This window comes from Phytophthora sojae (assembly GCF_000149755.1).
Source record: "Phytophthora sojae unplaced genomic scaffold PHYSOscaffold_10, whole genome shotgun sequence".
NCBI classification, from domain to species: Eukaryota; Oomycota; class Peronosporomycetes; order Peronosporales; family Peronosporaceae; genus Phytophthora; species Phytophthora sojae.
Window position 1 is genome coordinate 1,155,977 of NW_009258124.1, and position 13,883 is coordinate 1,169,859.

Here is a 13,883-nt window from a genome sequence, read left to right on the forward strand (position 1 = left end):
GTCGAAGGCGAAATTTGGAAATCTAGTTTAGGAGTGCCAAGTCTAGAAATCTATGCGGTATCAGAATGGCCGTAATCGCCCGAATAGCATCATCGCCCCGGATAGAACCGATTCAGATTCTACGAGCGCTGATTGGCTGAAGCGCGCTTCGCGGCTACTGAAAGGGCGTCAGGACGTTGAAGCGCAGCGTTTCTGCTCCAGTTGATTCGGTGCCAATCAAGCGTAAACGGACAGAGCCGGGCCCCGCCGCAATCTGCTCGTAAGTAGTGGGTTTTACCCCAACCTTCAAATACCCCGTCATATCCGATCAGCAAACTATTAATATAGTGTTGTGTGGAACTGTTATTCATCATTTCCTTGACAATCGAATTAATTACTCTACAGATCGTACTGAGAAAGCCGTCTGTACTATCTATACTATCTTTGCCGCGGGGACCACTTTCTCTGCTGCTTGCCCCCCTTCGTTGAAACTAAACTATTGCCGGCCCGGCAATAGTTTAGTTTACTGGTGATGCCCCGGCATTGCCGGGGCATCACCAGTTCCAGTTTTGCCACCACCAGAGTAGATAAATGCACTGCGCGTCGCGGAATGCGGCCGACACGGCCGTCTTCACCGAGATCCCGCCGCGCGGCGCCCAGCGCGACGCCTTCCTGGCCGCCATCCTAGCGCAGAACATGAAGAAGTACGCGGCGGCCGGCAGCAAGCGCAGCTGCCCCTTCGCCGCGCCCGCCGCCACACAGAGACCGCGCCGCAATGACGACCTCTCGGCGCTGCAGAGCGACGTCGCGGAGCTCGAGGCGCGCCTTGCCGCCGCGCGCAGGCGCCGCCAGCCTGCGGCACCCAAGAGGCAGCTCGACCCGACGCGCCTGCGCGCCATGCTGCAGGCCTGCCGTAAGCAGGCGCAGCAGGACGTCAACGTGCACGTCGCCTTCACGGCGGGCATGTCGTCCGTCGGCCCGCTCGAGTACGAGCCCAGCGCGGACGCGGCCGTGTTCAGGCAGATGGAGAAGCGCGTGGGCGACCAGTACGACGAGCTCGCGGACGTGTTCAGGGACGCCGGACTGCACGAGAGCAAGTCGGACTTCTACGACGCGCGCGTCGTCACGGGCGCCAAGCAGGGCACGTTCGTGCGCTATACGACGGCCAAGGTCGCGCCTTTTGACATGAACACCATCAACGCGGCCATGTGGGCCGGCGCCAAGAAGAACGCCGCGCTCAACCTGAGCGACGACCCGGCCATTGAGAGCGGCGACGACGAGGTGTTGTATCTCAAGAAGCAGTGCATGCTGCAGCAGGACGCCGGGGCCGCCGGTATCCCCGTGCTGCTGCGCGGCGTGTGCCGTCGCTTCGTGGAGCCCAACCGTATCGTCGTCGTCTGGGAGGGCACGGGCGACTGGCCCAAGGACTACCTCCGCAGCCAACCGAGCAGCGTGCCCATCCGGGAGCGCGGCTACTGCGTGATTCAGAGGTTCCAGGGCGGCAAAAGCAAGGCTCCCTTGAGTCTGCACCAGACGTGCGTCTGCATGACCCCCGGACTGTCGGCCGGGATCGACATGAATCAGCCGGAGTGCCTGCAGATGCTGACCGACGTCGTGATCCCGTCCTACCGGAAGGTCCTCGACGCGCGCGAGCAGATGCTCGAGAACGCCATCCTCGATGAGATGATTCACTCCAAGATGCGTGGCCCCTCCTCCACCTTCAGGGTATAGTAGTAGTGTACGAAGCAGTTTTCCCCCACCAAGTTTTTATAAGAAGAAATCAACATGTGCCATATATTTTTTGAAGTGACTTCAGCCACCATTTCCATTAACTTCCATACCCAGGCAAACCCTCCAACACCAACGCAAATGCCAAGAAACAAAACATGAATACACTAATGAGCGTGTTCTATATGGCGGCTATGGAGGGAGTACCGAAATCTGCGTCCATGAGGCGGTTGTCCACGCACTGTTGCCGGTTCTTGATCAGCGTGCGGAAGGATGGAATGACGATATCGCTCACCGCCGGACTACCAAGCAGCTTGCGGCTGGTGTCGCTGTCAAGCCCGGACGGCTCCGTGGTCATGTGCATCAAAAATCTTGACACGCTTGCAGTTGATCGGGATGGGCTCCGTGCAGCCGATCGGCCCGGATACGAGTGAACCAGGCCCCATCCGCGTTCCCTGGTCACGCGGGACCATGCACCTGAGGCCGCCAAGTGCGCGGGCCACTCGGTGGTGGATTCCGCCAGCACCACAAAGCCCTCTGGCACTCTGAAGCGCTTGGCCACAGCGCGGACCCGGATTTCCACGGTCTCGCCCTTGTCGAGTTGAACCGGGAAGCACCAGTCGGACCAGACCACGTCCTGAGACCGTCGCACCACGCGCGCGCCTTGTCGTCTCCAGCCGAGCTCGGCAACTCGCCAGCAGACGCTGGAGACCGTATCAACATCAAAAGGCAACATTCGCACCGTCTTGAACTCAACTGCGGCGTGGCTGTCGTCCTTGCGACAAATGCTCACTTGATCCGTGTCCACAAGCTGCAGAGGCTGTGACACCTCGGCCTCGTTGGCAACGGCTTGCACCTCATGAACCCGCGCGTTGACGTTCGCTTCGAGCATGTCAAAAATCAGCGCGTTCTGCGCACTGTCGACCTGCTGGTTCATCATGAGCTCGACACGCAGCGCTCTGGCTGCAATGGAATCCCGGGCAAGGAGCTCTTCCCTCTGCGTGCTTGCCGCCTTCAGCGCCGTCTGGAGGGCCCCCGCGACCTGGACACAAGCCTGCAGACGTTGTTTGAGCTCCTCGTTCTCCTTCTGCGCTGCCTGACAGCGTCTAACCTCCCTAATAGCAGCGGCGTGCCAGCCTCCACCTTGGAACTGGACGAGCTGGTCCAGCTCCGGAGGGAGGCTCAAAGTGTCGACTAGGACCTGGCCGGGCGTCCGACGCTGCAGATACGACACGTAGCTGCTCAGCGTCTCCGCTTGGTCCTTGAGCGTCTGCAGCTCCAGCTTGCGGCGTTGCCAGCGCGTGACCGGCTTCTTGTCCTTTGACTGCTGCACGGGCGTCTGCTTGGCCTTCTTGGCGGGGCGCGGGGGCGTGTCCGCTGCCTGGCGCTTGGGCATCTTTGGCTCGGGCGTCGCGGGCGCCTGCTGGCGATCCAGCTCCGCCATCTCCTGGAGGAAGTCGCGCAGCACCTCGTCGCTGTCAGGCGGCGCTGGCTGAGACAGGGGAAGCGGCTGCGGCAGCAGGATACTCATGCTGTTGCAGGCGTTATTACGTGCATCACCAGACCTGAGCGAGTTCATAGTCTAGTGTTGTTGCGCGCGAGCAGGCAGGAAGGCGAATGCACGCCCACGACTGGCCAAAATGTGTGGACAAAATCATATCGGCGCGTGACCGCAATCCGAAAATGTTGACGCCCCATAGTGAGAGTAATCCCTGCGACGTGTGCACACTTGACCACACAATACGCACCGCTCTACGTTTACATGTTACATGTACCTCCGCTCTACCTCTGCTCTACCTGTACACTGCCGCCCATGGACGCGTCCAGCAGCGCGTTCTCCACTAGCTGGTGGCGGGCGCGCAGCATCTCGCGGAACGACGGGATCACCACGTTGCTGACCACGGGGGTGAGCAGTGTGGGCCCGTTCTGCTCGCTCGGAGCTGCGTGCGTCCGCAGTCGAAGTGACAATTGGAACTGGCATGTGCCTGGCCGCAGGACGTTCGGATGCACCAGCGCCCAGCCCGAGTCGTGAGTCATGTGCGTCCACGCCTTCGCGTTGGCGGGGCGCGCTTTCCACTTTGTCGTCGACTCGATCAGCGCGACGAAGCCGCCGGGAATAACCACGCGCCTCACCACAACGGTGACTCGCACATTGACTGAGCCTCCGTCGGGGAGCTCCCGCATATCGTGCCCTTGAGATACCAGCGTGTCCTTGGTGCGCTGAATGACGCTGACAGTCTGATCCTCTGGAATGACCCCCATGTGCATGACCTTCCAGATAGCACGGAAGGCCTGGGTGGCGTCGAAAGGCATGGATTGGTTGCGTCGGAACTCCACAGCAGGTGAAGTCCCGTCGACTCCTTCGCGGAGGACGGTGACCTGGTCGCCGTCAGGACCCAAGATGGATTCCCGGGCGTGGTGGAAGAGGTATTCCAGCTCCGAGTGCCGCGCGTTCAATCGGGTTTCCAGGTTGATAAGCACCGCTGAGCTCGGCTGCAACAAGTGTCCGTTCCTCAGCTCGGCTCGAAGCACTCGAGCCGCAAACGGGTTGGCCACAACGAGATCACGCTGCTTGACTCCAGCTACAGACACGACGGTGTGGAGGTCGCGGCAAGCCTTGAAACAGCGATGAAGTTGGTCTTTCAGCTGCGTGTTCTCGTCTTTGGATGACTGGTACTTTCGCTTCTCGCTCTCCGCCGCGTTCTTCCAGTGTCTTTGCTCGTCTGAAAGCCCCACGCCAGCTCGGAGCAGCATCGCGTGGGTCTTGCGCAGCTTGAGAAACATCAACCGAGTCTGCAGCGCCTCAGACTCGGACCGTAATTTGAGCAGCTCGTCCTTCCGACGCTTCCACGAGAGATTCGGCTTCTTCGCTGGAGGAGACGGAGACATTTCCACCGCCCGCTTGAGCGCGGCGATGTCCAGTTCAATCGGCGAGGCCGCCTGGAAGTCCGCGACGTCCATTTCGAGTAAATAACTTTCGATAATGCACTGCTCCAAGGTGGAGGCCGGAACCATGGCTGGAGTCGTCTCAAGTCCCCGTGCGCAGCGCTCCATTACTCGGTCCGGAGTCACTTGGTCTGCAGCTGCGATACTGCTAACGCGCCATAATCAAAAACTGGGTTGCACGCGACAGCGGAATAAGCAGCCGTCAAGACAGGAACCGAAGATAGGGATCGGGCGGTTGAGACTTTACCTTTACGTTGTGGTTGCGTGAGCAATACCCGCACACAGTCCCTCGTTTGCAGGCGAACTGCACTCTGTAGCCGACAAACCCGCTGCGTTGATCCGTTCGAAGCAGCATTAGTAGGATACACGGCAGGTCATCCAGATTCCTGCATAACCCTTCTAGCCCCAGACCTTATTCTGTATCCTACAGAATAAGCATTAGACTTGATTAGTATATTTCAAAACCTGTCAAAGATTTGCTGTTGGGGGCCCTTTCGCATCCCGCGGTCAAGCACTGGGTACATTGTGCACAGAAAGTGAACAAAACATGCTCAATGTATCCACCATATGCCGAAATGGCGAGCTTCTATTGGTCGTGGCGAGCGTAGAGCACGCTCAAAACCTGCTACATGGTAATACCTTGCAAGGCTGCTAAGGCAGCATACTTCGGCTCCAGCCACCCATCTTCGGCACGTCGCGATAAACGCGGAGGAAGAAATCGCCCTGTTCCTAACTGACGCAGTGAGGAGGAACTGGGCGAATTCTTCCTTGTGCTTGACATTAGCGCATCATTAGATTTCTTTAGCCCACCTAACATGCTTGTTACGATTGTCTCTCTAACAACACCAGGGAGCTTGCATGCTCAATAGCCCGTAATGACACGCACTACACACGGTTCCTCTTGTACGAAACAGGACAATATATGATATTCATGCCAACGTCTACTTCTTCCTTTACATGCGCACGCTCTTCAATGTTCGCGCCAGCCGTGGGTCATCTTCGCCATTTTGGCAGCCTCCGCTTTGCTCTGTAGCCTCCGGCACTGCCGCTCCATTCCTGCCGCTTTCATCGGTAGCCTCCGTCGTAGCCTCTGTCCCTTCTTCTGTAATCTACGGTGTAACCTCATCACGCGGAGAGCTTCTTCTGTAGCATCCGTCGTAGCATCTACCGCTTCTTCTGTAGTCTCCGGTGTAGCCACACCATGAGGAGCGCTTCTTCTGTAGCCTCTTGAGTAGCCACTGCATCAGCTACAATATAGCGGTAGACCCGGCTGTAGCCGGCTTCGTAGGAACCGATGAGGTTGTGCGCTGACTCCGCAATCGATCTGCCAATCGGGCCACACGCGAGAGCTCATAGCGTCGTCTGGGTCGGATCACCAGGTCTGGTAATCAACATCGCAACGTAGAATCAATATACCACTAGTACAATGTTACAGAGCAAAGTACACGCTCTCGGTTACCTGTAGATCACAATGGCGCTCATCATGATCGTCTTCGGCCATGGTCCTTGGCCACTTGGGCGCGCTCGACGGGCCCCAACAAAGCTTGCATTGCGACGTCTTGAACAGCGCAGTTTCGGAATGAAGGAAAGTACGAGTGGCTGACACGCGGCGGTTTTAGGCTTCCACCCGAATTTTCAAACCTGTTGGTGGTTTATACTCGTCCGTCTATTACCGCGGAATAAACCCCGTTTATCTTCCCATCGCTAATCTAACAGGAAGATGTGCACAATACCGGCTCTACAAACATCCATATGCGAAGTTCGGAAGAGAGGACAAGTTTGCTGGATATTATGTCCTGTGACAACGCTTATTCTGTAGGATACAGAATACGGGGTTAGAGGGGATAACGTAGCTCCTCCATTCAAGTGCGTCACAGGTCCGTGCTTTCCACTCGGTCGTCCCCTCGGCGAGGACGACGAAACCTCCGGAAAAGGCGATGCGCTTCATCAAACTACGCGATGTGATCTCCACACAGCCCCCACCTTCGAGCTTCTGCACGGAGGTATCTCGGGTTATCGTCATATCTTCTGACCTCATAACAATACCAGGCCGCGGGTCGTCCATAACACTCCACACGCTGTTGGATGTTTCCTCGGCGCTGAACGGCATCAAACGCGTTCGCTTCAGCTCCAACGCCTCGGACGACCCCATTAACTCCCCTCGACGCACTTGGACAAGGTCTACATCAGGCTCCGGGAAGTGGACACAAGCCTCGCGATGGCGTCCAGTTCGTTCACGCGTCTATTCATTTCTCCCTCGAGCATATCGGCGGAGCAAAGCACGTCAAAGCGACGCGTACTGTATGTACCCTCACTTCAGACATCGGCTTTTCTATCGGATTTGAAGGGGGATTGTATTTGCTTGGGTTTAAGCTGTATTTTGGCTCATAGAGGTCAAGCTCATCATGGTCGCAGATGCATTGGGAGCCTTCCAAAACCTGCATTTCATCGACATAAAATGTTTCTCTAAATTCCTCTCTAAATATAAACTGTGCAGAGGTCGATATATGTGAGAGGTCGGGCTTTATGCCTTCAAGTTGCTAAATGAGGGAGGTGCATACTTTAATCAAGTTAACATTTATGTAGTTGCACAATGAGGGGGCGAAGTGACCCTTCGTTTATTCAGACGTAATTTACGTCTCATCAGAATAAGTTTTCTTAAATCCGTTTATGCAGAAGTTTAATACGGTTTTGGAAGGCTTCCATTGAGAGGCAAAACTACATGTATGGCTAGCACCAGCAGTGCGAGACGAGTTTAGCGCACATCGTACCGCAGATTACCTCGCTCCATTGCATTGGCGTTAGCTGGTCTTTGTAGGCCTTCTCCAAAAGCTCCGTCCGTGGGCGGCTGCAGGCTCAGCGCGCCGAACACGACTCAGCTCCAGCCCTAGTAGCATGGGCTAAGACATAGCACAGGCACTTCGCGCTTGAGCGCTCCGTTTCGCTGTACGAGGCACTGTCAGCGCACGTGCTGGACGCGTCCACAGGGACGTACGTTTCCTGGGTGGCGTCGAGCAGCTTTCTCCTATCCGCGGCGGCGCTGCTCTTCGCCTTCGTCCCGCAAGAGGTCTACCAGGAGCTGGCGGGGTGCCACACCCAGCAGCAGCAGCAGCAGCAGCGCAGAATTCTTCTTGCGTCATCGCCGTGTCTTCACCATGCTTCTGCCTGCCAAAATGTGAAATGAATGGTTTTGGCGCGAAAACCTCGCAACGACCATAATATATTAGCTAGGCTTCTGCAACCTTATAAATATAAACACATTAAATCTCAGAAGTAATAAGGAGTATTATGTGTCGGAAGTGAGGGTACCTACAGTAGTTTTCCTCTCCGCTTGCAGAGCCCAGGCCACGAGCGTCTCCATTTCACAGTGGGATGTATCCGCGAGAGACAGCGCTGACTGCAGTGATCCACAGATCTGCAAACAGCCCTTGATCCTCATTTTGAGGCGTTCATTCTCGGTCTGCGCCACTTGACACCGTTGTTTCTCGACCTCGGCGGCGTCCTTCCAGCTTGGCTGGTCTTGGGAGAGTTCGATGGCATTCGTCTCCAATTCACCAGTTTGCAGCAAGGTTAACTGCGTCTCCCGGGCCTTCGACTCTGCCCTCAGCTTCTCCAACTCGTTCTTCTTGCGCTTCCACCACACATTCGCTGACTTTGGGCGCGTCGTGTCCACAGCTCGCTTTGGGCTTCTTTGCTTGCCTCCAGCGCAGACGCCGAGGTCAGTGACGTCCAATTCGTCCAGAAAGCTCAGGAGAACGCGCTGTTCTGTCGCCCCTCTTGGCGTAAGCGTACCAGCAAGAGGGTCCTGACAGGCCATGACGTGCCAAGAACGATAACTGTGGCGAACAAGAAGAGAATTCCAAAGGATGAGTTCCGGGGGGATAGGCAACCAACATGTGGTCACGTGGAGAGCTGGTGATTGTGCTCGTCCGGGTAAACACCGGACGTTGAATCCACAGTTCAGCATTCTTATCGTCAATTTTATTGACTACGCTTCGAAGCAGTGTGCTTACCTCACCACAAACGTTTACAGTGGAGCTGCACGCGACGAGTCTAACAATGCCTTATCCACGAGCTGATACCGTGACCTCAGGACCATGCGAAGCGCTGGTATTATGACGTCGCTCAGTCCCAGCAACGAAGAAGCGGGGTCGTTCATCATACTTTCGCTTGACTGCAGGCGGATCACAGTCTGCAGCTGACACATTCCTGGCATTGATGCGACTGAGAGCACTGTAACCCAGCCATAGTCTCGAGTCACGTGGCTCCACTCGGCCGAGCAAGACGGTCGTGCTACCCACTCGGTAATGGACTCGACGAAGACGATCGAGCCTTGTACCACGATGCGCTTCATCAAGCATTGGGACCGAATTTTCACGCTGCCTCCGTTCTCCAGTGGCTGAGTGAAGCAGCCTTGCGAGGCCACCATATCCTCCGAGCGGATGAAGACACAGGCGCAGCACTCGTTCGAGATGACGCCGAACTTCATCACTTCCCACATGGCGTGGCAAGCAGAGCTCGGAAAAATAATTATTTTGTTTTATTGATGGAGTCAATAAATTATTGGGCAATAAACGATTGATCATCAAGTGAACGACTATATCGGGGGCTTGGTAGATTTTGAAATGATAGCGAGAAGAGGAGAATTACTAGAACGCGGATAGCTCGGATGCCCCGAAGCTGGCAAAATTGAGAATTCCAATGAAACGCGAAGACTCTTCCGAAAGAGGAGAGCGGGCTTAGCATTAGTGTGACGGGGTCACACAGCACAATGCACAGAGGAAGTGCGTGCGGATATTACTATCCAGGTGAACAGCAGTTCACCAGTCCCCGGCCTCAAAGAGAACGGTTTGCTACAAAGGAGTAGGTTATAAGACTGACTGTATTTTGGTAGAGGTTAACTTGGTCGTAATACAAACTACAAGTTAACTATACAAAAGCCCACACAAACTCAAATGGTTGGCTTGCGGAGCTACTGGTACCATGTACCATGTACTCGGGAGAGTGACACCCGTCACTCTTCATGTAATGGGTACACTTGATTGTACCCCGTTACATCCTCCCCCATTATCTGAGAATCATATCTGATTCTCCAATCAGCTTCGAGAGAATCCGAACACCGAAAGGTCGGATTCTCGGGCGCTGCCGCCGCAAGGCTGGCGCGCCTCATCGCCACGCCCACAGTGACTTGTTCCCGCAGCGGGCACCCCGTGCGGAACCCCCCTGCCCTCGGCGATGTTGGCCGCGAAGCCGACGCGTTTAGTGGCCGTATTCACAGCGCTAGCAGGCGCAGAGTGCCTCGGCACGGGATGCATGTGCCTCCAAACTTGCGGTGTCCCTCGTAGACAACCAGCAGTTGGCGTCGCATGGCCCTCGGGCCCCGCTGGCACGTTCGTGCTGCAGTGCCTCCCGCGAGGGACAGCACCTTTCCGGTCAGCTCGTAGCGTAACCATGGAGAGAGCTGTGCTGCTCATCACCGGCCATGACAGCGGCCCGACAGGGCCCCGCTTGTCACAGCACGGTGTGCCGGTCGGTCGAATACGTCGGCTCGACCCATGGGCTATGGTCAAGCGCTGACCACAACCATGAAGCGTCATGCTTCAACGTCGTGTTTGCTTGAGCGACCATGGCTGCTTCCAGCAACCCGCTCATCATACAGAGCAACGCGGCGGACTTGTCTAAAGCCCTGCAGCGCGTCACGGCCATCACGTCGCCGACGCTAAGGTGTCTTCCTTCGACACCAGGGTACCGCAAGGGTACTTCATCGTGGTGTGGGGTGTATTGCCCTCCGTCACCGGCGATCGCATCCTGCGCGCGGCGACCAACACCAGGTCGGCGTGCGTGCAAGACCGCATGGCACACAGTCCATACAGGACCTCAAGGTGTACGAGGGCACCACCTCATACACCAAAGGCACGTCGTGTATGGCACGTACCACGACTGCCATAAGTGCCTCGTGCACCTCAAGTGCCACGTGCACAAGTAGTGTCGCGTGCACTAGGGGTACCTCGCGTACACCAAGTGCCACGCGCACAGTGAGCGTCACGCACCGCGACTATCTCACAGGTAGTATGTGCCACGTGCACGCGTATGGCTTCGCGCCTGACAGGTGCGGCATGTGCCGCGCCAACTGTAAATGTCTGCAAAGGCAACACGTTCGGGTTCTCCCCTCGTGGGCAACGCCCATGCTCGGGACTGATAGCTACCTGGCCGGCAGACGTGCCGCGCCCAGCGTAGCAACAGCCTGGAGCTTTGGCGTGGTGCTGATGGCTACCTGGCCGGTAGACGTACCGCGTCCAGTGTTGCAACAGCATCACGCTGTGTTGTGTATGTACACATGCCATCGTCCGCGGACCAAGCCACAGACTGGCTGCCATGTCTTTGCCTGACAGAGGCAGCCTTCCAGCAGCGAATGCGCGCGCCATCTTCGGCCCAGCAGCGACAGTAGCCGCTGCCAAGGTTGCTGGCCATCGGTCACCATGACCATGGGACCTGAGCAGCGATGCATCAGGTCCAGCACCTTCGTGCAATACTTCGTGAGTGGCTACACCATGCAGCCACTACACTGGCTTCTACGACGAAGCAAGTCTCATGCCAGAGACCTCGGGAGGAAGGGCACTTCCGATCCCCTCCCCCACTTACGATTTGAGCCCCGGCGGGTCAGGCGCCAGCCGGCCGCCTAACCTCGCGCCGCCCTGCAGCACCGAGTCACCGTGCCAGCAGACTCCGGTGGCACGGGCAGCTACCCTTCTTTGGCTCTGGGTCAACATCGTCGACCAGAGCTTGGCATCTACCAGCCTGGATGCAGTTTGAGTCTGCGTGACTTGACGTGTTACTCTGTTACCCACGTCTTCGGACAATGACACCCATGACAGCGTACGGCTTGTCCTGCATTCAGAGTAGCTGCATGGCATGCACGCATACTCAGACTCAGCCATCTCGGCACCGAGTCGTGGACACTTGTTGTCCCAACGCCGCACAGTGCTAGGCGCGACAGACCGTACCAACGATCCCTGCCGCGCAGCGGCCTTTGCCTTTAGACCGAGCATGCTCCTGCATGTGGTCATTGAGGTGTCGCCCTCCGGCAGACACGTTCCAGTCGTGATCGACCATGCTCGCCGAGTCGGCGGCGACGCAACATGCATCGCCGCAGGTACGTCGTGTACCCAAGCCACGTCTTCTGTGCGCATGGCCACAGCCGCGCTGGTCGACACCCAGTCGAACGTCATCCATGATGACCGGGTGCCAAGCCCTTGGAGGAAGGAAGTGCTTCCGCGCACTCCTCCTCCGCTTAAAATCAATGCCGCGCGGCGCCTTCAAGAGGACCGTGCGGCTATGACATCGTGACGGTGTCACGAGCCTCTTAAACTCCGTGTGGTCATCCACCACACACGAGGAGACCCAAGTGACCTGATCACTAGTCTTGGTCATACTGACCGTGCGTGGAACTAAGTTACCCACGCTGAAGTAGCTTCGAGCGACTCCTTCCGGCTCATGCAGAGCCTTACGGCATCGTGTGGAACTACGTTACCCACACAGGAAGTGCATCGTGCACCTTCCTCATCAGTTTAGGTCTGAGTGACCTGGTGTGGAACTGGGTTACCCACACAGGAAGTGCCTGCAGCGCCTTCCTCTTCAGTTATGGTCTGGGCGACCGGGTGTGGTACTTGGTTACCCATACAGGAAGCGCGTGCAGCGCGTTCCTCTTCAGTTAAGGTCTGTGCGACCGTCCGTGGTACTTGGTTACCCACGCCGGAGGTGCCTTGAGCGGCCTCCTCAGCATTACATGCTCTGTGCGGAACTAAGTTACCCGCTAGTCAGTGGTCCTTGGTTACCCACCTGGTGGTGTCATCGAACACCACCCTTGTCAATGCTCATGCCGAGCAATGACTCTCAGCACTGGAGTTGCTTGTTGAGGCAGCTCCACATGCCAGGCATAACAGCCCTCGGTTGCAGATACACTGCACCTTCTTCATGGAGATCAGCATGTCAATGATGCCTCCCTTCTTCTTCGTCGTCTTGTCGGACGCATCCAGCGCCCTGGCGGTCCCATCGGACACCCTTGTGTCTGTCCATAGGTGGGAACATGACTCACCAATGCTCTGTCAGACACAGAGGGCCGACTTAGCCTCAAGGCGTTGTCGCGCTACTCGACCGAGAGCCTGTGCAGCTTGCACGGCGCACTCAGGGTCAAGTCATACTTGCCGAGGGCATATACGGTTCCATGCCCAGGGCCGGCTTTGGCACGATGTCCGGGACGATGTACGGTTCCATGTCCGGGACCATGTGCGGTTCCATTGCTGTCAGCGCCCTCGAGCGCGACAGCCAGGGTCACAGCGGACCTCAAGGTTCTTCTTCGGCCCAGCCTCAGTCAATGAGACCGGACCTTGTGCTTAGACTCTCTCGCAGAGTCTCGGCACTTGTGTCGTTATTCCAACCGACACATCTGGCGATGTGCGAACATCCACGCGACGTCCCAGACTCAATCATGTCTAGGGATACTATTACCCCCGCACACTCACGTGTACTACCGACAACCCACCGTTGTCCTTCACCAATGCGAGCGTCAGTGCTCGCAAGGGACCCCGGGTCTCTGTGGTGTACGCCTTCCGTACACCCATCACAAAGACTCGGGCCAACCCCAGCAAGGCCCTCGTCCTTACTGGTGGTTGTGTCCCCCTTGAGCACCTGACGGTGCATGGCGTCGGCGCCCCCTTGACCCTCTGGTCTTCGGGTAGGTCTTCTTCCCAGACCTAGGCGATGGGCAGACACGTTGATAGTGTCCTCGTCCGCCGCAGCCGTAGCAGCGGGCTGAGTACTGCTCAGCCGAACTCAGATCCATGGATTCTCGTTCGCTGTCAGCGACCACAGGCTGTACAACAGCCAGATCACCAGCCTGCTTGTGGCTGTACTCTTCCTGGAGGGCGACTTGGATCGCCTCCTCCATAGTGGCGGTGCGCACGCGGAACAACTGCGTGCGCGCAGGACCGACCTTCAGGCCGTCCACGAAGACTGTCATCTTGACGTCTTCCGACAGTGGGTTCCCCACCAGCGAGGTTGCCAACGTGCGCATCTCCTGTACGTACGCGTACAGCTCGCGCTCCCCTTGTTTGCAGGCAAGGAAGCGCGAGCGCTGGCGGAACTCGTTGTTCGCCGGGAGAAAAGCGGCTCGAAGCTGCTCACACAGCTGAGCTCAGGATGTGAAACATCCAGGCGACATCGCTTCGCGC

General features: G+C 57.1%; 5 protein-coding genes across 5 annotated transcripts; 1 reads left to right on the top strand and 4 right to left on the bottom strand.

Moving 5' to 3' along the window:
* Positions 1 to 565: 565 nt before the first annotated feature.
* On the top strand, positions 566 to 1,710 carry PHYSODRAFT_564759 (hypothetical protein; the record flags this gene model as incomplete). The annotated part of the gene is made up of 2 exons (XM_009537262.1): positions 566 to 1,458; positions 1,513 to 1,710. Exons 1-2 carry the CDS (start codon positions 571 to 573, stop codon positions 1,708 to 1,710), a joined length of 1,086 nt encoding a protein of 361 aa, XP_009535557.1. The 5' UTR covers positions 566 to 570.
* A 178-nt stretch (positions 1,711 to 1,888) lies between these two features.
* Positions 1,889 to 3,238, bottom strand: PHYSODRAFT_339336 (hypothetical protein; the record flags this gene model as incomplete). The annotated part of the gene is made up of 1 exon (XM_009537263.1): positions 1,889 to 3,238. The coding sequence occupies one exon, from the start codon at positions 3,236 to 3,238 to the stop codon at positions 1,889 to 1,891; it is 1,350 nt and encodes a 449-aa protein (XP_009535558.1).
* Positions 3,239 to 3,489: 251 nt separating this feature from the next.
* On the bottom strand, positions 3,490 to 4,668 carry PHYSODRAFT_524171 (hypothetical protein; the record flags this gene model as incomplete). The annotated part of the gene is made up of 2 exons (XM_009537264.1): positions 3,490 to 3,756; positions 3,847 to 4,668. The coding sequence occupies 2 exons, from the start codon at positions 4,666 to 4,668 to the stop codon at positions 3,490 to 3,492; spliced, it is 1,089 nt and encodes a 362-aa protein (XP_009535559.1).
* Positions 4,669 to 7,915: 3,247 nt separating this feature from the next.
* Positions 7,916 to 8,636, bottom strand: PHYSODRAFT_288652 (hypothetical protein). Its single transcript, XM_009537265.1, has one exon. The coding sequence runs from the start codon at positions 8,468 to 8,470 to the stop codon at positions 7,940 to 7,942; it is 531 nt and encodes a 176-aa protein (XP_009535560.1). The 5' UTR covers positions 8,471 to 8,636; the 3' UTR covers positions 7,916 to 7,939.
* Positions 8,637 to 8,680: 44 nt separating this feature from the next.
* Positions 8,681 to 9,154, bottom strand: PHYSODRAFT_305767 (hypothetical protein; the record flags this gene model as incomplete). The annotated part of the gene is made up of 1 exon (XM_009537266.1): positions 8,681 to 9,154. One exon carries the CDS (start codon positions 9,152 to 9,154, stop codon positions 8,681 to 8,683), a length of 474 nt encoding a protein of 157 aa, XP_009535561.1.
* Positions 9,155 to 13,883: the final 4,729 nt, after the last annotated feature.